The 23,245-nt window shown below is 44.2% G+C and overlaps 1 protein-coding gene and 1 pseudogene across 9 annotated transcripts in view; both read left to right on the forward strand.

Moving 5' to 3' along the window:
- ASH1L (ASH1 like histone lysine methyltransferase) overlaps positions 1-23,245 on the forward strand; it is a 193,199-nt gene that overhangs the window by 126,788 nt on the left and 43,166 nt on the right. For 6 of the 9 annotated variants that reach the window (XM_058701884.1, XM_058701891.1, XM_058701885.1 and 3 more), the window contains 2 exons: positions 5,116-5,210; positions 21,070-21,174. In XM_058701884.1, the coding sequence (XP_058557867.1) occupies positions 5,116-5,210; positions 21,070-21,174 (200 nt within the window). The remainder of the gene's footprint in view (positions 1-5,115; positions 5,211-21,069; positions 21,175-23,245) is intronic. The other 3 variants (XM_058701888.1, XM_058701887.1, XM_058701890.1) reach the window with 1 other exon arrangement.
- LOC131496384 (complement component 1 Q subcomponent-binding protein, mitochondrial-like) lies at positions 15,544-18,934 on the forward strand (annotated as a pseudogene).

The following is a 23,245-nucleotide window of genomic DNA, read 5'->3' on the forward strand; positions in this document are numbered from 1 at the left end:
TTTTTTACTGGTTTTTTTTTTTTTTTAATTTATTTTTGAGAGAGAGACAGAGACAGAGCATTAGCAGGGAATGGGCTGAGAGAGATCTGAAGCAGACTCCAGGCTCTGAGCTGTCAGCATGGAGCCCGACACAGGGCTGGAACTCGTGAACTGCAAGATCGTGACCTGAGCTGAAGTCGGCTGCTTAACCGACTGAGCCACCCAAGTGCCCCAGTCTTCTTAAATTTATTAAGATTTGTTTTGTGCCTAACATTTGATCTGTCTTGGAGAATGTTCCAAGAGGGCTTGAGAAGAATGTGTATTCTGTGGCTTTTGGATTGAACGTTCTGTATATGTCTGTTAAATCCACCTAAGTACGTTTAATTAGAGCCTACCCCTTGAGGCCACACCTGTGAAGATAAGCTAATAGTCCCGTTTCACGGAGAGACAGGGCATTTCTGTCTGCTGCCTAGGAGGGGTGCTCTGCTGGCGGGGTGGGTGCACAGAAAGCTGGTTAAGAATTGTTTCTCTGCTTGTTACAGTCCCTTAATAAACTGGTCAGTGTGTTTGCCTGGGTTCTGCCAGCCGCTGTAGAAAATGTATCAAACCTAAGGAGAGGATCGTGGGAACCCTTGGTTTGTAGCCAAATTGGATAGAAGTTGTGAGTAACCTGGGTGCCTCCTTCTTGTGATTGGCATCTGAAGTGGAGGTGGGGGCAGTCTGGCGGGACCGAGCCCTTCACCTGTGGGATCTGACACTGTCTCCAGGTTGGTAGGGTCAGAATTGCGTTAAATTGTAAGACACGCCAGCTGGTGTCACAGAGAGTTGCTTGGCGTGGGGTTAAACCACGTACTTGGTGACCAGAAGTGTCAGAAGTAGTGTTCTATGTAAAAATAAATAATAATAATAAATAATAATATTCCGAGTAATTTTCTAGGTAGGCCAGTTTATGTATTGACAAAAACTTTAATAGTTTTTCTGTATGCTTATAATCTATATTAACCTTCAGAGGATATTTTTTTCTAAACTAAAGGCAGTTAGCGCTCGGTACTTATACACTTAAGGCATTTGGGACAGTACACCAGTTAAAGAGTATTTCCTTCCAGTTTGCACCAGTGTAGTCTGTTAACTAACGTGAGGGCCATAGAGAGACCAGGTCTTCATTGGTCACTCGTTACAGACACAGCGCCTACTACACTTACACCAGTGTCTTGGGTCCTAGCTGACTAATTCATATTCAAAGCGGGTCTTGAGGTAGGTAGTCTGCTTTCACAGACTGATTTGTTTCCCAGGTGAAAATGTGCTGGAAACTCAAATCCTGCCCCTCTTTACAGTCCTACCGGGTTATGTGTTGGAGGCGATGCATTCAGCTGTACAGGGGACTCTGTAGTCATAAGTCTGTTCCCAGTAGTATCATTAGTCAGAAATGACTGGTGCATTGTCTGCTGAGGCCTTTTTGATGCTTCTTTTAGCTGTTTCCGTGTATGCTTGTAGATGTGGCTTGTAGCCAATTTTATGGAAAAATCAGGAACCCCCTTTAGATGATAAGGTTTAGTTAACCTATTAAATGTACCAGCAGTCCTATAAAGAATGGAAGTGAAGTCCTCAGAATAATCACTCATACAGATTTAATCAGAAGTTACTCAGAGAATGAAAACATATCACGGACAATTCTCTAGACTCTTCTAACATAGCCAACAAAACCTGTCATGATTGTCACCACATGACAAAGGTCTTCAAATCTAGAAGAAAAAGGGAAAAAAAGGCTCGATAAAAGGATAAAATTTTGCCAGTTACTTCAGCCCCATATAAGAACATTAGTAATCGGCTTTTCTCCCAAAGTAAAAATTCATAAGAGCTAAAACATAATTCACATTAATAAAATACGACTTCCCTTTAGTTAACCTAGGGAACTTGAACTTCTTTTTGGCTCTCGGGTTCTCTTCATGTTATTTGTTTGCCGAACAGGACAGATTTTAGAATACTGATGTGTTCATTAAAATCTGGAGTCTGCCAGAAATCCCCTTATCCTCTCTTTCCTAAGGTGCTGGAGCAAGCAAGCCCTTGGGGTGACTGTCCGGGAAACGTTAAAGAAGAAGGCATCTTAGTAGTTTTATTGTTTTGGGTTTGGGGCCAAGATAAGAGGTGATAAGATTTGAAAATAAGGTGATAAATGCCTGAAGTCAAGAAATGGTTATAGACAACATTTGAGAGAAACATAGTATCCATTAACAAGCATTATTAGGAACCCTCACGTTTTCTACTTTGTCTTAAATATTTGTATACTTTTTCTCCCATTTGATGGTGGATTTGCCTGTTTGAATTTGATATGTCTGTTGGATTCTAATGATTAATTATTAAAGCTAATAAACTACCAAAGAGAGAGAAAGCTGGCCTCAAACACCGAATGAGTTGCATTTATAAAGAGAGCATTATGAAAGGCAAATCACTTTCTTTTGATAAGAAAAGCAAAAGGGTTTTTTTTCATTTACACGCATACACGTAGAAATAGTTGTCTCGTTTTACAGCTTCAGCCAGGGGTCAAAAGTAAACACCTGTCACATAAACTTAGTGTTCAGCAGTTGTGTATCTGAAGTGGCTACTTTGATTCCTACATATTTTTCTCCTGAGTGACTTGAACTAATAGTGTCACGCAAACGAATACCATGGAAAATGCTAGGAGTGTTCAGACTCTCCGAGACAGACTGACAAAGACAGCCGGATTCTTTCTCAGTCGACCACTCCGCACAGCTCACGTGGAACAGAGTGTTGGAAAATGAAAGAGTCCCGTGTCGTAGTCACCAACAGGGAAATAGTGGCCATGCCTAAAATTAGGAACAAAATCAGACTCGGCCAAGATCTAGGGAAACGAGTTCTCGCATGATTGTCATGTTCATAACGGTGCCCCAGATCCTAGGTGTCCACGTCACAGAATCAAGGATGGGATTTTTCTTGTTAGAAAAACGGTCCATAGTTGAAGTGGGCTGCATTCAGGGGGGCATGTGTGTCGTTTGGCCTACTGAGGACCGGAACCTGGACTGTTCTGAGGTTTCGTGTGCTCGCTCTCCTCGGGTGCCCAGCAGTTTCTTCCCCGCCCACCGACTGCCACCTGCCTGCTGACCCTCGGGGAAGCAGGGTGGTGGTCTGGCTTCCATTCGTATTGTGATTAGGTGGGGTCTTTACTGCTCTCTCTTTCGTTTGCTTGCGTAAACCTTGAATCGAATAAAGCATAGATGAGGTTTTCTCTCACACGCAGTACCTGGTTCTGGACACGGGTCTTTTCTCATCCTGTTGGACTTTGGTGCACGGTGGAGACATCCGGTCTTTAGTTGTAATAAAAAATTCATATCTCTGTTCACAGTTACTATTTTGGGTAAGGTTTTGAAATGAAAAAAGTGGTTTTTAGATCTAAGCAGAACAACCTCGATTCATGCCTTTTCTTCCTTGAAGCTGTTTCCCAGACCCCTCACCACTGCTTTAAACACATGGCACGGCCTCGTGCCGTTTCTGGCCTCACCTGGGCCCTTAGCCTCCTCTTGTTTGCTCTCGTTCTCCCATCTCGTTCCAGCTTTGACCTTCTGCCGGCTGTTTCCTCTGCCTCCCAGATCCCCTCATGGCCGAGACCTAATGAGAGTCACGTCTGAACCTAATGTCGCTTCTCGGTTGCTCTCCGTTCTTCATATTTTAATTATTGGCCTAGCATTCATTATTTTCTGAGTTTTTCCTGTTTTCTTAGTTTTTCTTACTTCCTATTGTCTGTCTACCTGAGAACAGTGTAAACCGTCCTATTCACCAGTGTCTTTTAGCACTTAGAGCAGGACTTGGACTTAATGAGTGCTCAGTCGTTGTTGAACAAATAAATGAATGATCCAGTTGAAAGAACCAGTGTTCAGATTCTACAAGTAACTTGCCTTTGGGGGCCTCAGTTTTCCCATCTGCAGAATGTGTGTTAGTGTACCTATTTGTTACACAGTATAGACTTGTTTTTTTAAAAGCAGTATAATTTATAGAGAAAAGAAATACATCAGCCTTGCCTTATTTGCTGGAACTTGAAGGCAAAATAAAATCAGAGTAGACCATATGAGGTTCTCCTGAAACTTTTTTTTCTCTCTTTTTCTTCATTTCTTTTTTTCTTTCTTTTTTTCCCCCTTCCTTTTATGTATTTGGGAAATCTCTTAAGACTGATTTCATACCAAACATCAGAAAGAAACGTAGACCAGTAAGATGAGTGGAAGAGGTAAGTCTATGGAGACATTGCAGAATAAAATAAAAAGAATAGTCACTCAGTAGGAGTCGGACAAGAAACTGAGGTTTTTATCGGAAGTCTCCCTAGCAGCTACCAAAATTAAGGCAAGTCACTTGACCTCATAGAGCATCTGTTTTCGAATCTGTAAACTAGAACTAACATTTCTTCTTACCTGCTTCATGGGATTGACATAAATGACAACACGTGAAAGTTACTTTTTAAACTGTAAATCATGAGGGGCGCCCGGCTGGCAGCTCAGTTGGGGGAGCATGCAACTCTTGATCTCGGGGTTATGAGTTCAAGCCCCCCGTTGAACATAGAGCTTACTTAAAAAAAATAAAAATAATAATGCATGTATACATACATGCATATGATAAATCACTGACTACATATAAGGTAATTATTATGATCGGGTCTAAAATTTAGGTTCTTTCTGCAAAACTGCTGGAAAATGCTAACATAGCTGTTTTTTTATGTATAATTCCTAAAAGACAATTCCAAACATGTAGATACTTTTTTTTCCCTTTATGTTTATTTTTGAGAGCTAGAGAGAGCACGAGCAGGGGGAGAGGCAGAGAAAGAGGGAGAGGGAGGATCCAAAGCAGGCTCTGAGCTGTCAGCACAGAGCCCGATGCAGGGCTCAAACACCTGAACCGTGGGATCATGATGAGCCAAAGTCAGAAGCTCAACCAACTGAGCCACCCGGGCGCCCCAAAAGCATAGATTCTAAAAGTACATGAAAGCACTTGGTATCCCTCCCCCCAAAAATATGCCTTTGAAATTTAAGCCACTGTTAAAGCAAATACTCTTGATAGAGTGATTTGTTTTCTGTGTTTGACCACAGGAGATTTCGTTGCCTCTGATTATTTTTTGTTCTTTTCTAATCACAGCCCAAAGAGCCGGCTGATCCAATTAAAGAAGGAGAAGCTGGAATACAGCCCTGGAGAGCACGAGTACGGGTTATTCCCAGCCCCCATTCATGTCGGTGAGTACGCGGTGTGCACGACACATGGCCGGAAACAAAGGAGAGGGTGTTTCTTGAGTTTGGATGAGATGTTGGTGTTACTGTCATTTCTGCGTCTTCCATGAAGTCGAGCTCTTTCTTTACCATTTAGTTTATACTCAGTCTGAAGGATTCTGCAAATTCCTTGCTGTCTAGGAGTCAAAATGACCTAAATATTTCTCACTCAGGTTTCAGTAACAAAAAAACACTATGTCCGTAGCTTTGGATTCCCTGAGCGTGTCACCTAGGAAAAATCAGCTATTCATCACTTCACTGTCACGTGTTTTCCGTGTTCAGAAAGACATGATTTATGGTATGTAGTCACCAAAAGGAAGAGAGCCCACTATTTTTCCTGATCATTTATCTGCTTGAAAATTGAGCAAGATTTATCTTTCCATTCCTTTTGGGGGCACGGGGCAATGTCAAGGTTTTGTTCAGCATTGGGGCAAGCATGCCTGCTAGGCTCCTACTGTTGAGCAGCATTTACCTAGCTGTCCTCCTGGATTCCCCCCATTCTGTCTCTGCCGCATCCCGTCCGTCCCCCCACGTCCCGTGACCGCCGCCCTTGCAGTACCCCGCACCACCCCCAGGTGTGTCCCACGCCGGTCTCAGGCTCGTGCTCGTGCGGCAGCCGCCTGACACGTGTGTCTGTTTCCATTCATGTTCCCTCCAGTTCACTGTCTGCATAGTAAAGAAAGACAAGATTTTATAACTGTTAAGGATGACCTGGTCCCTGACTACCCTCCCAGTCTCTGCCTCTCCCTTCTGTCCCTTCCCCGCTGTCCTCTCTCAGCTCCTGGGACAGAGCATCATTTTCTTCTTGTTCGCACTGCCCAAACAGCTCTTCCCTGGACTCTTCCTGTGGCTGGTTTCTTCGCGTCCCTTGAGGATGAGCCTAATGTCAAAGTCTGCCTAAATGTCATTTTCTTTAGAATTGTTTTCTTGATTGTCCCACCAAAAATGGTCCCTCCCTTTATCTTGTATCACAGCATTTCTTTCTGTAACCCATGATTACCCTAGTCGTTTACTCATTTGTTATGTCTCCCTCATTAGGTTATAAGCTCCAGGTACAGGATCATTTGTCTCTCTTCTTCTCCTTTGATTTCCTAGTGCCTAGTACATAACAGAAGTTCAGCAAATACTTGTACAAATGAAAGAAAAGGAGGAGAAATGAGGACAACTTTTTTTTTTTTTTTTTATCTTTTTAATTTTATTTTTTATTTTTTAAAATTTACATCCAAATTAGTTAGCATATAGTGCAACAGTGATTTCAGGGGTAGATTCCTTAGTGCCCCTTCCCCATTTAGCCCATCCCCCCTCCCACCACCCCTCCCATAACCCTCAGTTTGTTCTCCATATTTATGAGTCTCTTCTGTTTTGTCCCCCTCCCTGTTTTTATATTATTTTTGTTTCCCTTCCCTTACGTTATTCTGTTTTGCCTCTTAAAGTCCTCATATGAGTGAAGTCCTATGATTTTTGTCTTTCTCTGACTAATTTCACTTAGCATAATACCCTCCAGTTCCATCCACGTAGTTGCAAATGGCAAGATTTCATTCTTTTTGATTGCCGAGTGATACTCTGTTGAATATACGTACCACATCTCCTTTATCCATTCATCCATCAAGGGACATTTGGGCCCTTTCCGTCCTTTGGCCGTTGTCGACAGCGCTGCTGTAAACGTGGGGGTGCACGTGTCCCTTCGAAACAGCCCACCTGTATCCCGTGGAGAAATGCCTAGGAGTGCAGTTGCTGGGTCGTAGGGTAGTTCTAGCTTTAGTTTTTTGAGGAACCTCCATCCTGTTTTCCAGGGTGGCTGCACCAACTTGCATTCCCAAGGACAACTTCTTGAATGTAGGTGACAGGAGCAGTTTACTCACGTAGTGCATGTTGGCCCTGTGTGTTACAGCCTTCTCTTTCAACTGAGACTCTTGCTCCTCATGACTGTGGGGCTCTTCTCTGTGCTGTGATGACCGAATCCCCTGTTTCTCCTCCAAGAGCTCAGCACTAGCAGTGTATTTAAAGCAGCAAGCATAGATAAATTGTGCAACGAAGATTAGTGTGCTTTAATTATTCTGTGCTGGGTGGCTGGAGAATGGTTTAACTGCAACATAAAGTTCCAGGGTTTAATTCTGTTACCTTAATGAAGGTAAGAAGTTCCACATTCTGTGGGATTCATGCCGAAGTCCTTCTGAAAGAGCATTTTGTTTTCACTACTTACGGCATCGCAGTGGAAACAGATTCTCAGCAGATTTAGCTGTTTCCTAGAATCTGGTAATGATCAATAGGCTTAGAAAGGAAGAAATAATTTAAAAGTCCCATTAAAGGAAAACATGACTCTGGGCACCTGGGTGGCTCAGACCATTGAGCATCTGACCCTTTGGCTCGGGTCATGATCCCAGGGTCGTGGGATCAAGACCAGCATCGAGCTCTGCACGGAGTGTGGAACCTGCTTGGAATTCTCTCTGTCCCCCAACTCCCCTAAAAAAAATAAATAAAGGAAAACATGACCATTTCAGTCTTACTGGTTTTGTCCTGGCTGGGATCTAGCTTAAATCTTAGAATGAAGCTCTAATGATTCAAGGGGATGAAGGTATGTTGGTCCACTCCAAGGAAAATGGGAAGAATAATAGGCCAATATTTCTCTCACATTTCTGGCACATAGCGTGGTTAAGAGGTCCAGAATGGAAGTCCTTTTCTTGAAATAAAGGTTTTGTCTCCGCGTCCCTACTTCAGTGTCTGAGACTAATCTGTACCCAGTGGTCTGCAAAGTGAGTAAATAATGGAGGAACCTTCCCAAGTGGAGTAGGTCTTTTTTCCTGTGAAACAGAGTTTGAAATCAGGCTGTCGGATGACAGATTTTTTTTCCCCGACACTGCCATTTTGTCATTCATATAGTATTTGTATGGTTAGGATAGGGTGGTGGGTCAGTCACTTGTTCTGAACGGGTCATTTCCAGTGTCATGTAAACAAAGAGCAGGACTTGAGTTCGCCACACCTGGGTTCATCTCTGCCTTTGCTGTATTATATGAATAAAGTAGTTATATAATAAAATAATAGTGCATCTTACCACTGATAGAGTCAGAATGAATAAATGGAAAATAATGTTCATTTTCAAATGTTTAAGGATGGGGTGCCTGGGTGGCTCAGTGGAGTAAGCATCTGACTGTGGCTCAGGTCATGATCTCACGGTTTGTGGATTCGAGCACTGCGTTGAGCTCTGTGCTGACAGCTCGGAGCCTGGAGCCTGCTTTGGATTCTGTGCCTCCCTCTCTCTCTGCCCCTCCCCTGCTCACCCTGTCTCTCTGTCTCAAAAATAAATAAACATTAAAATAAATAAATACATTTTTTAAATGTTTAAGGAAATCAGGATTGTTTATCTCATTACAGAAGTACATTTCAAATAAAATTTTACTTTTCATGATAAATATTTACCAAAATGTATATTATACCCTTAAATTTATATTCAGTTGGGGTTTTTTTCTATTTTTTTTAACATTTCTTTATTTTTGAGAAAGACAGAGCACAAGTGGCGGAGGGGCAGAGAGAGAGGGAGACCCAGAATCCAAAGCAGGCTCCAGGCTCTGAGCTGTCAGCACAGAGCTCAGCAAGGGGCTCGAACTCACGAGCTATGAGATCATAACCTGAGGTGAAGTCGGATGCTCAACCAACTGACCACCCAGGCGCCCCTGTAGTTGATTGATTTCTTGCAAGAATGCCATGACAGTTCAATGGGGAAAGCACGATCTTCCTTCTCTTTCTTTCTTTCTTTCTTTCTTTCTTTCTTTCTTTCTTTCTTTCTTTCTTTCTTTCTTTCTTTCTCTTTCTTTCTTTCTCTCTCTCTCTCTCTCTCTCTCTCTTTCTTTCTTTCCTTCCTTCTTTCTCTTTTCCCCTTTTTACTTCCTTCCTTCCTTTGATAAAGAGCACATGCACACAAGCCGAGGAGGGACAGAGGGAGAAAGAGAATCCCAAGCAGGCTCCATGCCCAGCACAGAGCATACAGGCCTCAATCTCACAACCTTGACATCTGGACCTGAGCTGAAGTCAAGAGTTAGACACTTAACTAAGACACCCGGGTGCCCCAGGCATGATGTTTTCAATAGATGGTTCTATGGTAACTGGATAGTTGGATTCTCGCCTCATACCATTTAAAAAGTTAATCCAAAATGGATCATCAACTACAATATAACTGCTAAAACCATAAAACTCTTGAAGAAAACATAGGGCTTAAATCTTCGTGACCTTGGATTAGGCAATAATTTCTTAGCTATAACACCAAAATCCTGGGCGATGACAACAAACAGACAAAGTGAACTTAGTCAATATTTAAAACTTTGAAAACCATGATCAAGAAACTGAAAAAACAATGCACAGGACGGAAGAAATCTTTGGAAATCTTATCAATTAAGAGACTTGTATCCAAAAACCTATACGTGCAGGGAACTGTTGCGACTCAATACTAAAGAAACAACACAGCTTTTTAAATGCGTAAATTAGGGGCGCCTGGGTGGCGCAGTCGGTTAAGCGTCCGACTTCAGCCAGGTCACGATCTCGCGGTCCGTGAGTTCGAGCCCCGCGTCAGGCTCTGGGCTGATGGCTCAGAGCCTGGAGCCTGTTTCCGCTTCTGTGCCTCCCTCTCTCTCTGCCCCTCCCCCGTTCATGCTCTGTCTCTCTCTGTCCCAAAAATAAATAAAAAACGTTGAAAAAAAATTTTTTTAAATAAATAAATAAAAAAAATAAAAATAAAAATAAATAAATGCGTAAATTATTTGAGTAGATACTTCTCCAGAAGGGATGTGCTCATGGCCAATAAGCACATGAAAAGATGCTCCCAATATCATTAGTCATTAGGGAGACGCAAGTGAAAACGGTAAGAAGAAAGCACTTCTCACCAGTAGGAGGGCTTTAATTAAAGGATCGATGTGTTTGCAAAGAAACTGGAACCCTCACGCAGTGTTGCTCGGAATTGTTGGTACCGCCCTCTTGGGAAGACATTTTGGCAGCTCCTCAAAAAGTTAACCGTGGAGCTACCACGTGACCAGCAATTCTGCGGCTACGTATAGACGCAAGAGAAAGGGAAGAAACGTCCACACAAGACGCAGACACAAGTGTTCCTGGCGGCAGTATTCCTGACAGCCGCAAGGCAGCCGCAACCCACGTTTCCCGTCAGTGGGTAAGTGGATTCACAAGACGTGGCCCGCCCATCCCGCGGGGGGGGGGGGGGGGGGGGGGGGGTTTGCTCGGCGGTGACGAGACCGGGGAGCCGCGCGAACGCCGTGCTGTAGGAAAGAAGGCAGTCGCGAGGGTCATGTGCTTTATGACCGTTTATAGGAAATGCCCGGAATAGGCAGACACCTAGAAACACGGGGTAGATGACTGTTCCGTAGGGTCCGGGGTGGAGGCGTGGGGAGGGACTGCTAATGGGTACAGAGTATCGTTTTGAGATGACTGAAGGGTTCTGAAATGGTGTTGGTTGCATCAGTCAGAGTTCTCCAAGGAAACGACCAATAAGACGGTTTTTTATTTTTATTTTTTTAATTGATCTCCACATCCCAACGTGGGGCTCAAACTCACAGCCCCCGAGATCAGGAGTTGCATGCTCCACTGACCCAGCCTGGTGTCCCAAAATCTTGATTTTTTAAATTCAGTCCCCATCATTCTCATTTTAATAGGGTTTTTCTTAATCTTATCATATATATATATATATATATATATATATATATATATACACACATATGTGTATATATATATGTGTGTATATATATATAATTTTTTTTTTTTTTTTTTTTTTGAGGGATGGGGTTGGACAGAGCACAAGCAGAGAAGGGGCAGAGAGAGAGAGGGAGCTGTCAGCACAGAGCCTGACTCGGGACTCTAACCCAAGACCATGAGATCATGACCTGAGCCGAAGTCGGATGCTTAATCGACTGAGCCACCCAGGCGCCCCATTGTTTATAATTTTTTAAGTAAGCTCTGTGTGCAACGTGGAGCTTGAACTTAACACCCTGAGATCAAGAGTTACATGCTATAGGGGCACCTGGGTGGTTCAGTTGGTTAAGCGTCTGACTCTTGATTTCGGCTCAGGTTGTGATCTCATGGTTCATGAGTTCGAGCCCCACATGGGGCTCCGTGCTGACAGTTTGGAGCCTGCTTGGGATTCTCTCTCTTTCTCTTCCCTCTGCCCCTCCCCTGCTTGTGTGTGCGTGCTCGCTCTCTCTCTCTCTCTCTCTCTCTCTCTCTCTCTCTTTAAATAAATAAATAAAAACTAAAAGAAACTTTTTTTTAACGTGTTAGGGGAGGGGTGCCAGCTGGCTCAGGCGGTGGAGCTGTGACTCTTGATCTCAGGGGGTCATGAGTTCAAGCCCCATATCAAGGCCTCGATTACTTAAAAATGAAATCTGAAAAAAAAATCTGGGATTCATAGTTTTTCAAAATTCTTCTGGGGCGTGTGGGAGCAAAAAATGTGAAGACGTGGTGTTTCACATTTGGCTTCTGGAATCAGGCCACAATTCAGAGTCTGCCTCCACCAAATACTGTCTGTCTGACCTTGGGCAAGCTGACACATCCCAAGGCTTCAGATTCTGTATTGTAAAATAGAAGTTAATATGAATATTAAATAAAATAATGTATGTAAAATACTAAGGAGAGTACCTAACACATAGTAATCACTTAATAAGAGATAATTTCTGAATTGACATTGTTTTTTACAATAAACTCCTCTCGATAAGAATCTGCTACTTACTGCACAGCTATTACCACTGGGTCCTTGTTCAGTATATTACCACACTTTTTCTTGCTGAGCTCAGAAAACACTTCAGAATTCCTCCTGGCGCTCCTATTGGTTGTCACTGCCAGCTGTTCAGACTTCTGCCAGATCTTGGGATCTGGAGAGAATATAGGCCTTCTGTACAAAATAGACTTAAATAGCAGACCTTGGGGGCACCCAGGTGGTTCAGTCGGTTAGACGTCTGACTCTTCGTTTTGGCTCGGGTCGTGATCTCACAGTTCATGGGTTCAAGCCCCACGTTGGGCTCTGCGCTGACAGTGCAGAGCCTGCTTCGGATTCTGTGTCCCCCTCTGTCTCTGCCTCTCCTCTCCCTCCCACGCTCTTCCCCTCTCTCTTTTCCCCCCTCTCTCTTTTCCCCCTCTCTCTGCCCCTCCGCTGCTTATGCACACAAGCTCTCTCTCAAAATGTATAAACTTAAAAAAAAAAAAAAAGGCGGGGGGGGGACACCGGGGTGGCTCAGTCAGTTAAGCGTCCGACTTCAGATCAGGTCACAATCTCACACTCCATGAGTTCGAGCCCCGCATCGGGCTCTGTGCTGACAGCTCAGAGCTGGAGCCTGCTTCGGATTCTGTGTGTCCCTCTCACTGACCCTCCCCCACACTTGCTCGTTCTCTCTCTCTCTCTCTCTCTCTCTCTCAAAAATACATAAACATTTTTTTTTTAATTAAAAAAGATAAAATAGCAGACCTGAGACTTGTATTCTGAGAAAGGCCTGCTTGCAAGGTTGGGCATTGGCTGGCATCTGGGAACTTGAATATCTAACATTTTCCTGTCAATACAAAACTTTCCTGCATGCGAATGTCTTCGTGTGCCCGCTGTGTATTCACTGTATGGTTTCTGCTGAACACCTGCTTTCATTTGAAGAGTCTGGAATCTGGTACATTCTAGACAGAGAGTAGCTGTATGATGAGCCACCAATCAAAACCTTGAGCACTGAGTTTGTAATGAGCATCCTTGATAAACATTTCACACGTTGTGTTCTTCCCATATATTGGCAAAGATTATGTCCTGTGTGACCCCACTGGGGGGAGAACTCGGGTAAACTTGGGCCTTGTTTCTCCCCCCGTTTTGCCGGTGCATTTTCTCCCTTTACTGATTTTGCTTTGTATCCTTTGCTGTAATGAAGTTTGGCAGGAACGTGACCACGCGCTGGTCCTGTGAGTCGGCAGACCTGAAGGTGGTCTCGGCGGCCTGGACAGCCCGCACAGGCCAGCCCTCTCGTGGCCAGATGGTCTTGAGCAAGTCACATACTCTTCATTTTACCGTCTTCACGTATGTAGCGACAACCTTCAACCTGACTTGTGAGGACAGAGTGATGCTTACTTTGTATTTAGCACAGGGAATATAAATTTAAGGGTATAATCCACGTTTTGACAAATAAGTATTTGTCATGAAAAGTAAAATCTGATTTGAAATGTACTTCTGTAATGAGAGAAACAGTCCTGATTTCCTTAAACATTTAAAAAAACTGATTTGTTTATTTTAATGTTTGTTTATCTTTGACACATTAAGCATGAGCGGGGGAGGGACAGACAGAGAGGGTGACACAGAATCCGAAGCAAGCTCCAGGCTCTGAGCTGTCAGCGCAGAGCTCAACGTGGGGCTCGAATCCATGAACCATGAGATGATGACCTGAGCCGAAGTCAGATGCTTCACTGACTGAGCCACCCCATCGCTCAATGGTGAAATATTCAGTGTTTCCTCCTAAAACTGGAAAGAAGGTAAAAATGTCCACCCTCACTACACTATTGCACATTCTTCTGGATGTTCTAGCCCGTGCAGTAAGGCGGGAAGATGACAGAAGTCAGGAAGACCAGGAAGGAAGAAGTAAAACTATTCCTGCTTATAGACCACATAATCGTAAAGTCCAGAGAGCTGCACAAGAAAGCTACCGCAACTGTTGAGCAAGGTTACTGAAAACAAAGTCGTTATATAAAAATCAGTTGTATTCCTATAACACTAAACAGGCTCTCACCATACCATCCGACATTTCCACTTTGTTATATTTACCCAGAGGAATTGAACATTAATGTCTACACGGTAACCTGCACACAGATATTTTATAACCGTCTTGTTCATAACTGCCCAACCTTGGAAGCAACTGAGATGTCCTTCAGCAGGTGAATGGATAAACTGGTCCAGCCAGACAGTAAAATGTTATCAGCACTGAAAGGAAATGAGCTATCAAGCCTTGAAAAGACCTTGAGGAACCTTACAATCATTATGACAAGTGAAACAAGCCAATCTGAAAAGGCTAACATTCTGTAGGATTCCAAGTATATGACACTGTGGAAAAGGCAGCACTGTGGAGGCATTAGTGGTATCGGGTCGGGCAGGAGGGATGAATCAGCAGAGCACAGAGATTTTTGGGTCACGGGAGCCATTCTGCACGATTCAGTAATGGTGGATAGCTGTCATTACACAGTTTTCCAAAGCCCTAGAAGGTACAGTGATGATGATGTGTCCGTACCGGCCCATCAGCTGTTAAGCAGTGCACGGTTGTAGTGAAGAATGTTGGTGACACTTACGCCAGTGTGTACATTGGACATCTCTGTGCCTTCTGCTCAGTACTGCTTTGAACCTAAAACTACTCTAAAAAACAAAGTATTTTTTTTAAAAAGCATGGGTAGGGGCGCCTGGGTGGGCCGGTCGGCCAAGAGTCCGACTTCAGCGCCGGTCATGATCTCACAGTCTGTGAGTTTGAGCCCCGCGTCGGGCTCTGTGCTGACGGCTCGGAGCCTGGAGCCTGCTTCCCATTCTGTGTCTCCCTCTCTCTCTCTGTCCCTCCCCCACTCATGCTCTGTCTGTCTCTCTCTCTCTCTCTCTCTCTCTCTCTCTCTCTCAAAAATGAATAAACATTAAAAAAAAAATGGTTTTTAAACCATGTGTAGTAGTGTAATGAAACCAAAGTAATCAGAGGGGCACCCAGCTGGCTCAGTTGCAACTCTTGACCTCTGGGTCACGAGTTCAAGCCCCATGTTGGGTGCACGAATTGCTAAAAAAAATTAAATAAAAATTTAACACAATAATTAGAAATAAATTTATCTAGTAGGCAAGAACTGTATACTGAAAATTAAAGCATTTATTGGAGAAATTAAAGAAGACCTAAGTAAATGGAGAAAATGCCACAATTAGAGATGGGGAGCCTCCTTTGTTATTACTTCAGTGCAATGTAGATTATACTATCAGTAGGCTTTTCTGCAAAAATTGATACGCCGATTTTCTTCAGTGTTCATTTAGAGAGAGTGTGCAAGCAGGGCAGGGGCAGAGGGAGACAGAATCCCACGCAGTGTGCTCACTGTCAGCACAGAGCCCAGTGTGGGGCCCAAACTCACAAACCATGAGATCTGAAATCAAGAGTCAAGATGCTTAACCAACTGAACCACCCAGGCCCCACCCCCACCCCCCCACCCCCGCCCTAAGCTGATTGTCTAAACATTATGTAGAGATACAAAGAACATGCAAAGTGATCTTTTTGTTGTTGCCAATGTTTGTTTATATTTGTGAGGGGGGGGGGGGTGGTTTGTTACAGAAGATCCGAAGCAGGCTCTGCACTGAATGCAGCAAGTCTGATGCAGGGCTCAAACTCCTCAACTGCGAGATCATGACCTGAGCTGAGGTCAGACGCTCAACCGACTAAGCCACCCAGGCACCCCTGTTAAGTGTCATCTCTTGATTTCACCTCCAGTAAACAATCTCATGGTTTGTGAGATTGAGCCCCAAGTGGGGCTCCCTTTTGCAACACAGAACTTGCTTGAAATTCTCTCTCCCTCTTTGTCTCTGCCCCTCCCCTGCTTGCGAGTGTACATGACCGACCTCTCTCTCTCTCTTTCTCGTTCTCTCTTGCTCTCAAAATAAATAAAGTTTTAAAAAGCATGAGTTGCCATAAAACAGTTTAGACTTAAAACTGGCATTAGAGGCGCACCTGCCTGGCTCAGTTGGTGAGCATGCGACTCTTGATCTTGAGGTGGTGACTTCGAGCCCTGTGTTGGGGGTAGAGCCAACTCAAAAGTGTTAGTAAACTTTTTAAAAAATAAATAAAGTCTAAAATAAACTGACGTCAAAATAGATCTCCGGAACAGAGTAGATAGCCCAGAAATAGACCCACACCTTTGTGGTCATTTAATTTGGACACAGGCATCAAAGCAATCCAGTGGGAAACAATGCCCTGCAACGAATGGTGCCGGAACAGGGAAATGTTCACGTGAAGAAAATTAAACTTTGACATCAACCTCACAGCTCCTACAGACTGGATTCGGCACACATCACAGACTTCACCATAAAAGCTTAGACGTAACAGGCGGTGTAAAACTTCCAGGAGAAAGTGTAGGAACATACCCTCATGACCTGCAGGTGACCAAACGTTTCTTGGACGGAGCCCAGTCAGCAGTGACCGCCAAGCCAAGCGCCGGTGGTTGATACGCTGACAAGATGGGAGCATGTCCGTCACAAGACACCATCTCAAAAAGAAACAGACGCAGCACAAGCTGGGAGAACATATTCGCAAACTGTTTGTGTCCTGAATACGTAAATCCTACAAATGTATTTATTAAAAAAAAAAAAAGACAACCCAACTTTAAAGTGAGGATTTCAACACTTTACCAGAGGAAACGTACACAGGCCAATAAACACGTGAAAAATACTCAGCACCATAACTCATCAAAGAAATGCAAATTAAAACCACAATGTGTTGGCACAGCCAGATTGTTTATAAACAACTGTGGCAGAGTAAAACGGTACAACTCATTTTTAAAATATGGCAGCTTTTGTAAGACTGGACTTAAACGTACATACACAATACCTATGTGTGTAAGAGTGTGCATAGTAGCTTCATCCATGATGCCATGAGCTGGAGACCGCCCAGGACCCCAGCAATAGGGCGGATTAACAAACTGTGTGTTCATATGGTGGACTAGTGGCCAGCAACTAAAACGGGGAGAAAGTCCACTGCCAGGGTGCTGCCTCCCTGGGCCTCAGCTGTGCCCCGTGCCCCACGCTGGGCTCCACAGTTGCCGGGCTCTGCTCCTGCCCTGCCACCCCTGCACCCGGGCCCTTGGCGCTGGTCTGAGCGCACATGGACCTCCTGCTCCCCCGAGGGCCTTCCCGCCGTGGCACCACGGAACACCCACGGACGCAAAGCGTGCTCGAGTTCCTGAATGATGTGAATAAGGAGGAAAAGAAGATCTAGAAGCATGGGTCCCTCCCTAAGATGTCTGGGGCCTGGGAGCTGGAAGTGGATGGGAGAGAAACCAAACTAGTGTGGAAAGTTTCCGGAGGAAAGATGACTGTGACTTTCAACATGAACAACAGCATCCCAGCAACGTTTGATGGGGGAAGAGCCCTCCCAAGGGCAGAAGGTGGAAGAACAGGAGCCTGAACTGACGTCCATTCCCAGCTTTGTGGTGGAAGGTAAGAATGGTGGCAAGAAGGGCCTGGTACTGGACTGTCCCTACCCAGAAGATGAGGTGGGCAAGAGGAGGAGGACAGCAGTGACATTTGGCCATCAGAGAGGTGAGCAGACAACACCAGTCCGTGTCGAGTCTGAGTGAAAGGACACAAGTGACAAGCTCACCACCGACTCCCTGGCCTGGACCGCTAGGACACCAGCTGGATCTTCTGGCCAACCAGGGTTTGGGGGGAGGGCAGTCGGACAACACTTTTGCAGGTGAGCACAGCCCTCGAGCACCAGGAATACGTTACTTTCCTCAAAGATCTGAAAGGTTTTGTCAAGAGCCAGTAGAGCAAACAAGACAAAATGTTGAACATCTCAAGTTTATGGCAGGCTCTGGCCAGGGAACAAGCCTACTCTTAAACCAGACACACACACACACTTTGAGATGGTTTTCATCTGAGCACCGTGGAAAATAAAGCAGATACAAAGTAGTTGCATTGCCCTCTTTTTTACTGTTAATCTCTTTCTTTCTGTAAACTCTGTTGCTCCTCGATTTTTGTATAATGTAATGACGAACAGTACAATTGGCTTATGTCCTCCAGAAAGAGGTGGAGAGAAGAAGGCGGACCAACTAGGGACCTTAGGACTGAGGAGGTTCATGGTGATGAGTTCCCTGAGTCTTCTTTCTACCTCCTGTATCCCAAACTTGAAGCTGAGAAAGCTGGCGACCTGGAAACGCCATTGGGCAGAAGCAAAGCAAGCAAAAAGACGCCTGCTTTCCGTAGCCAAAAGAAAGGGAAAGGGGCAACCTAGCAAGACAGGAAACTTTTAGGCAATATCCTCCAGACCCTAGTCAAATGGCACAGAACAAAAAACCGTTCCGCTGCCCACACTCTCACCAGCAGGTGCCAAGTGGGGAGCCTCAACTTCCATGCCCGCCTGGGAGTACGAAGGCATCCCTCCCTGGCCCGTGACCTGTGCGATGTCAGAGGAAGGCTAATACGAGCCAGGACTTTTACCATCACTAGTAGTGACATGGCTACTCCCACCATGGTGTTGGGGGATGCTGTGTGGGAAGCTAGAACTCCCACCATCCCCTAGCAGTGACCAGGAGCAACACTCAGGTTCCAGGAGCAGGTGTGGAAAAACCCACCCAAAATAGAAGGTTTTTGTAAAATCCAGAACCTGGTAACTTAATGCAGAAAATATCTAGGTTTAAACTGAAATTCCTATGTCAGGGACCCCTGGGTGGCTCATTCGGTTAAGTGTCCAACTCTTGATTTAGGCTCAGGGTGTGATCTCGTGGTTGTGGGATCGAGCCCCACATCAGGGCTCTGCACAGTACCTGCTTGGAATTCTCTCTATCTGAGGTTTAATAAATAAGCTTTAAAAAGAAAAAAATTAAAAAAATAAGCCAAGAGGAAAAAAATCATATGTCATACTGAGAACCAGGGAGATGTTAAACTGAAAATTTTTTTTTAACTTTTTAGAATGTTTATGTATTTATTTTGAGAGAGAATAAGCGGGGGTGGGGGGAGAATCCCAAGCAGGCTCCACGCTGCCAGTGCAGAGCCCAACACAGGGCTCAGTCTCACAAACTATGAGATCATTACTTGAGCCGATATCAAGAGCTGGACTCTTAACTGACTGAGCCACCCCCTTTGACTGAATTTTAAAAAACGGTCAAGGGGCAGCTGGGTTGCTGAGTCAGCTAAGCATCCGACTTCGGCTCAGGTCATGATATCACAGCTCATGGGTTCAAGCCCCACCTTGAGCTCTGTGCTGACAGCTCAGAGCCTGGAGCCTGCTTTGGATTCTGTGTCTCCCTCTCTGTGTCCCTCCCCCACTCGCACACACTCTCCCTCTCTCTCTTTCTTCCTCCCTCACTCTCTCTGTCTCGAAAATAAACATCAAAAAAGTTTTTTCAAGGCGGTCAATATATGCCAACACCAATATGTTAGAATTACCTGACAAAAATTTTAAAGCAGTTAGATTGAAAAAAAAAAAAAAAAGGCACTTCAACAAGCAATTATGAATATGCTTGAAACATGAAAAGAAGTTGAAGCCTCAGCAACGAAATCGAAGACATAAAGAAAAACCAAATAGGAATTTTAGAATTGAAAGACGCAGTAACTGAAACAAAAGCTTAGGGGTGTGCTCGGCAGCAAGGTGAGGAAGACCGAAGAATCGTGGGCCAGGTGATGGAAGATGTCTGACCTGAACAAAGGAGGAAGTAGACACTAAAAAAAAAAAAAAAAAAAAAAAACAACACACAGAGGCTACGGGATCGTGACAAAAGCGAAATCGGTATTCTCGGTGTGCTGGATGGAGAGAAGACGGGCGGACAAGAAAAAACACTTGCATGAACGGTGGCTAAATGTTTCCCAGATTTGGCGGAAGACACAAAACTACTGGTTGAGGAAGAGGGTCACACCCAACAGGACCCCGTTCAGGAGATCCCTGCTGAGACAGGGTCGTCCCATTTCAGCCCACTCGCTGAACACAGAGCAGCTTTACATCCGCGCGAGAGAAATGGGTCCCCACCGACCTACGGGGGTGAGACAGCTCAGACGGCAGTGGTTGCTCGTGCGAATCCGTGCAGGTGGCACTACAGTGCAAGCGCTGAAAGGGAGACCGTCTACCCAGATGCCACACCCAGCAAAAGTAGCCCTGCGGGGACTGAGTGGGAGTCAGAGCACTCCCAGACTAAAAGAGTGTGTTGCCAATCGACTCACCCTGTGTGTAAAGAAAGGAAGTCCTCTAAACAGAAAAGAAACAGGGGCACCTGGAGGGGCTCAGTTGGTTAGGCATCCGGCTCTTGATTTCGGCTCGGGTCACGATGTCACAGTTCATGGGTTCGAGCCCTGTGTCGGGCTCCGCGCTGATGGTCAGAGCCTACTTGGGATTCTCTCTCTCCCTTTCTCTCTGCCCCTCACCTGCTTGTGCTCTCCCTCTCTCAAAGTAAATAAACATTTTTTTAAAAAAAGAAAAGAAATAAAGAAGGGACCTCGGAACCTCAGGAGGGCAGAAAGAACAGTAAGTAAACTTACGGGCTTTCCTTCTCCTTTGAGTCTTCTGTGTAACTTTTTAATAACAAATGAGGCAAAAAAATTGACACTGCTGTATTTGTAACAACTTGTTGAGGCATAATTCATATATCCTCCAATTCACCCATTTAAAGCATACAGTGGTTTTTGATACATTATCTTTCTTGTAGTAAATTACACGTAACTTAGGATTTGCATTTTGCATTTCCACTTTTCATTGTAAGGTTCGGTGACGTAAAGTACATTCATACTGCCGCGCAGCCATCACCCCAACGCTCTCCAGAACTTGTTCGTCATCCCAAATGGAAACTCTGTGCCAATTAAATAATTATTGCCCGTTCCCTCAGCTCCTGGCAACCACCGCGGTTCTTCTCACTGCTATGAATTTGACTGTTTTAGGATCCTCGTACGGTGGGGCCTTCCAGCGTTTGTCCTTTTGTGCTTACCATAGTTCACGTAGCGTGACGGCCGCAGGGTTCTTCTGTGTTCTGGCGTGTAGGAGACTTTCCTTCCTTTTTAAGGCTGAATAACACTCCTCTGTGTGGGTGCACACACTCCATGCCCTGTTTACGCATTCATCCGCCGACGGACATCTCTGTTGTTTCCACCTTTTTGCAGTTGTGAATAATGCTGCTGTGAACATTGGTTTACAATTCTCTGTTGAGGACCCTGCTTTCAATTCTTTTGTATATATGCCCAGAAGTGGACTTGCTGGATCCTTTGGTAAGTCTATATTTAATGTTTTGGGAACTGCCGCACTATTTTCCACAGTGGCTGCACCATTTTTATATCCCCACCAGCAATTCTTGAGAGTTCAGTTTCCCCACATCCTCAATAACACTTGTCATTTTCTGTTATTTTTCATAATAACCATCCTAATGAGTGTGAAGTGGTAATCTCATATGGTTTTGATCTGCATTTCCCCTCTAGTGATGTTGAGCGTCTCTTCATGTCCGTTTTGGCCATTTGTATGTCTTCTTTAGTGAAATGTGTATTCAAGTCCTTGTCCACTTTTGAGTTGAGTCATTTGTTCCTTGTTTTTGAGCTTTAGGAGTTCTGTATATATCTGGATATGAATTATCAGATACATGATAAATAGCATATCTTTATGACATGGACACAGAAGACCACAAAATGTATAAACACCACTGGAAAAGATCGATAAACTTAATTACATTAACATCCATATACAAGAGAACAGCTCTAGTAATCAGGGTTGAATATGATTGTTTATGATAACTATGTTAAAATTACAGACTTTTTTTTTTTTTTTTTTTTAATTAGATCAGGGGAAAGGGGCAGAGAGAGAGAAAATCCTGAGCGCAGCACGGAGCCCAACGCAGGGCTCGATCCCATGACCCTGGGATCATGGCCTGAGCTGAAATCAAGAGTCGGACACTCAACCGACTGAGCCACCCAGCACCCCAGAATTACAGAGTTTTAAGTAAGGGTTAGAATGAGGCAAATGGACACCTGGCCGACTCAGTTGGTGGAGCACGCAACTCTTGATCTCAGGGTTGTGAGTTCGAGCCTCACGTTGGGTGTAGAGATTACTTAAATAGAAATAGAAAGAATGAGGCAAATGGCTTAGTTTGGTGGAAAGGATTCAATTTTAGGTGGGAGAAATGACACATGAGAATGTGAAAGCAAGAGGAAGCTGGTTGTGTTTAAGAAATTGTGCTGGTACAGCCATTATGGAAAACAGTATGGAGGATCCTTGAAAAACTAAAAATAGAACAATCAAATGATCCAGCAATTCCATTTATGGATATATATCCAAAGGAAATGAAAACACTAACTCAAAAAAATATCTGTTGTGCCCTCCCCGCCATGTTCATAGCAGCATTATCTACAATAGCCAAGACATGGAAACAACCTAAGAGTCTGAGGGATGAGTGGATAAAGAAGAGGAAGCATATACATACAATAGAATATTACTCAGCTATGTTAAAAATAAAAGGAAAGAAAACAAAAGGAAGGAAGGAAGGAAAGAAAAGAGAAAAAGAAAATCCTGCCATTTGTGACAACACGGATGGACCCTGAGGGTATTATGCGAAATGAAATAAGTCAGACAGAGAAAGACAAATACGGTGTAACCTCGCCTGTACCTGCACTCTTTGGGATCTACGAAACCAAAACAAACTCCTAGAAAAGGAGATCAGAGGCACCTGGCTGGCTCAGTCAGGGGAGCAAGGAACTCTTGATCTCTGGGTTGTAGATTCAAGCCCCACGTTGGGTCTAGAGATTACTTAAAAATAAAGAATAATAACAACGCAAAATCTGTTCAAGAAAAAAAGAAAATAAAGTGGATCGGATTTGTGGTTACCAGAAGCAAAGGGAGGTGGGGAGGGTATTAGGAGAAAGGTGGTCAAAAGGCATAAACTCCAGTTACAAGACAAGTAAGTATCGAGGATATACTGTACAGACTGATGACTGTGGTTAACACTACTGTTTGCTGGATCGGAAGACTTAAGAGAGTAAATCCTAAGAGTTGTCCTCACAAGGAAAAAAAAAAAATTGTTGTCTTTTTCTGCTTCCTCTTTATCGTATCTATAAGAAATGCCTCGTGGACACTAAACTTCTAATGGTCATCACTTCGCAGTATATGAAAGCGAGTCCACTGTGCTGTACATCTTTAACACGTACAGTGATGCCTGTCAATTTTATCTCAATAAAACCAGGGGAAATTAATTAGAATGCCAGGCAGGAAGAAAGAAAGAAGAAACTGCTTAGGAAGAGTAGAATTCAAGAAGCAGTGGGGATGATGGGGATTAAGGGAGCACTTGTGATGAGC

This window comes from Neofelis nebulosa, chromosome 15 (assembly GCF_028018385.1).
Source record: "Neofelis nebulosa isolate mNeoNeb1 chromosome 15, mNeoNeb1.pri, whole genome shotgun sequence".
Classification (NCBI taxonomy): domain Eukaryota; kingdom Metazoa; phylum Chordata; class Mammalia; order Carnivora; family Felidae; genus Neofelis; species Neofelis nebulosa.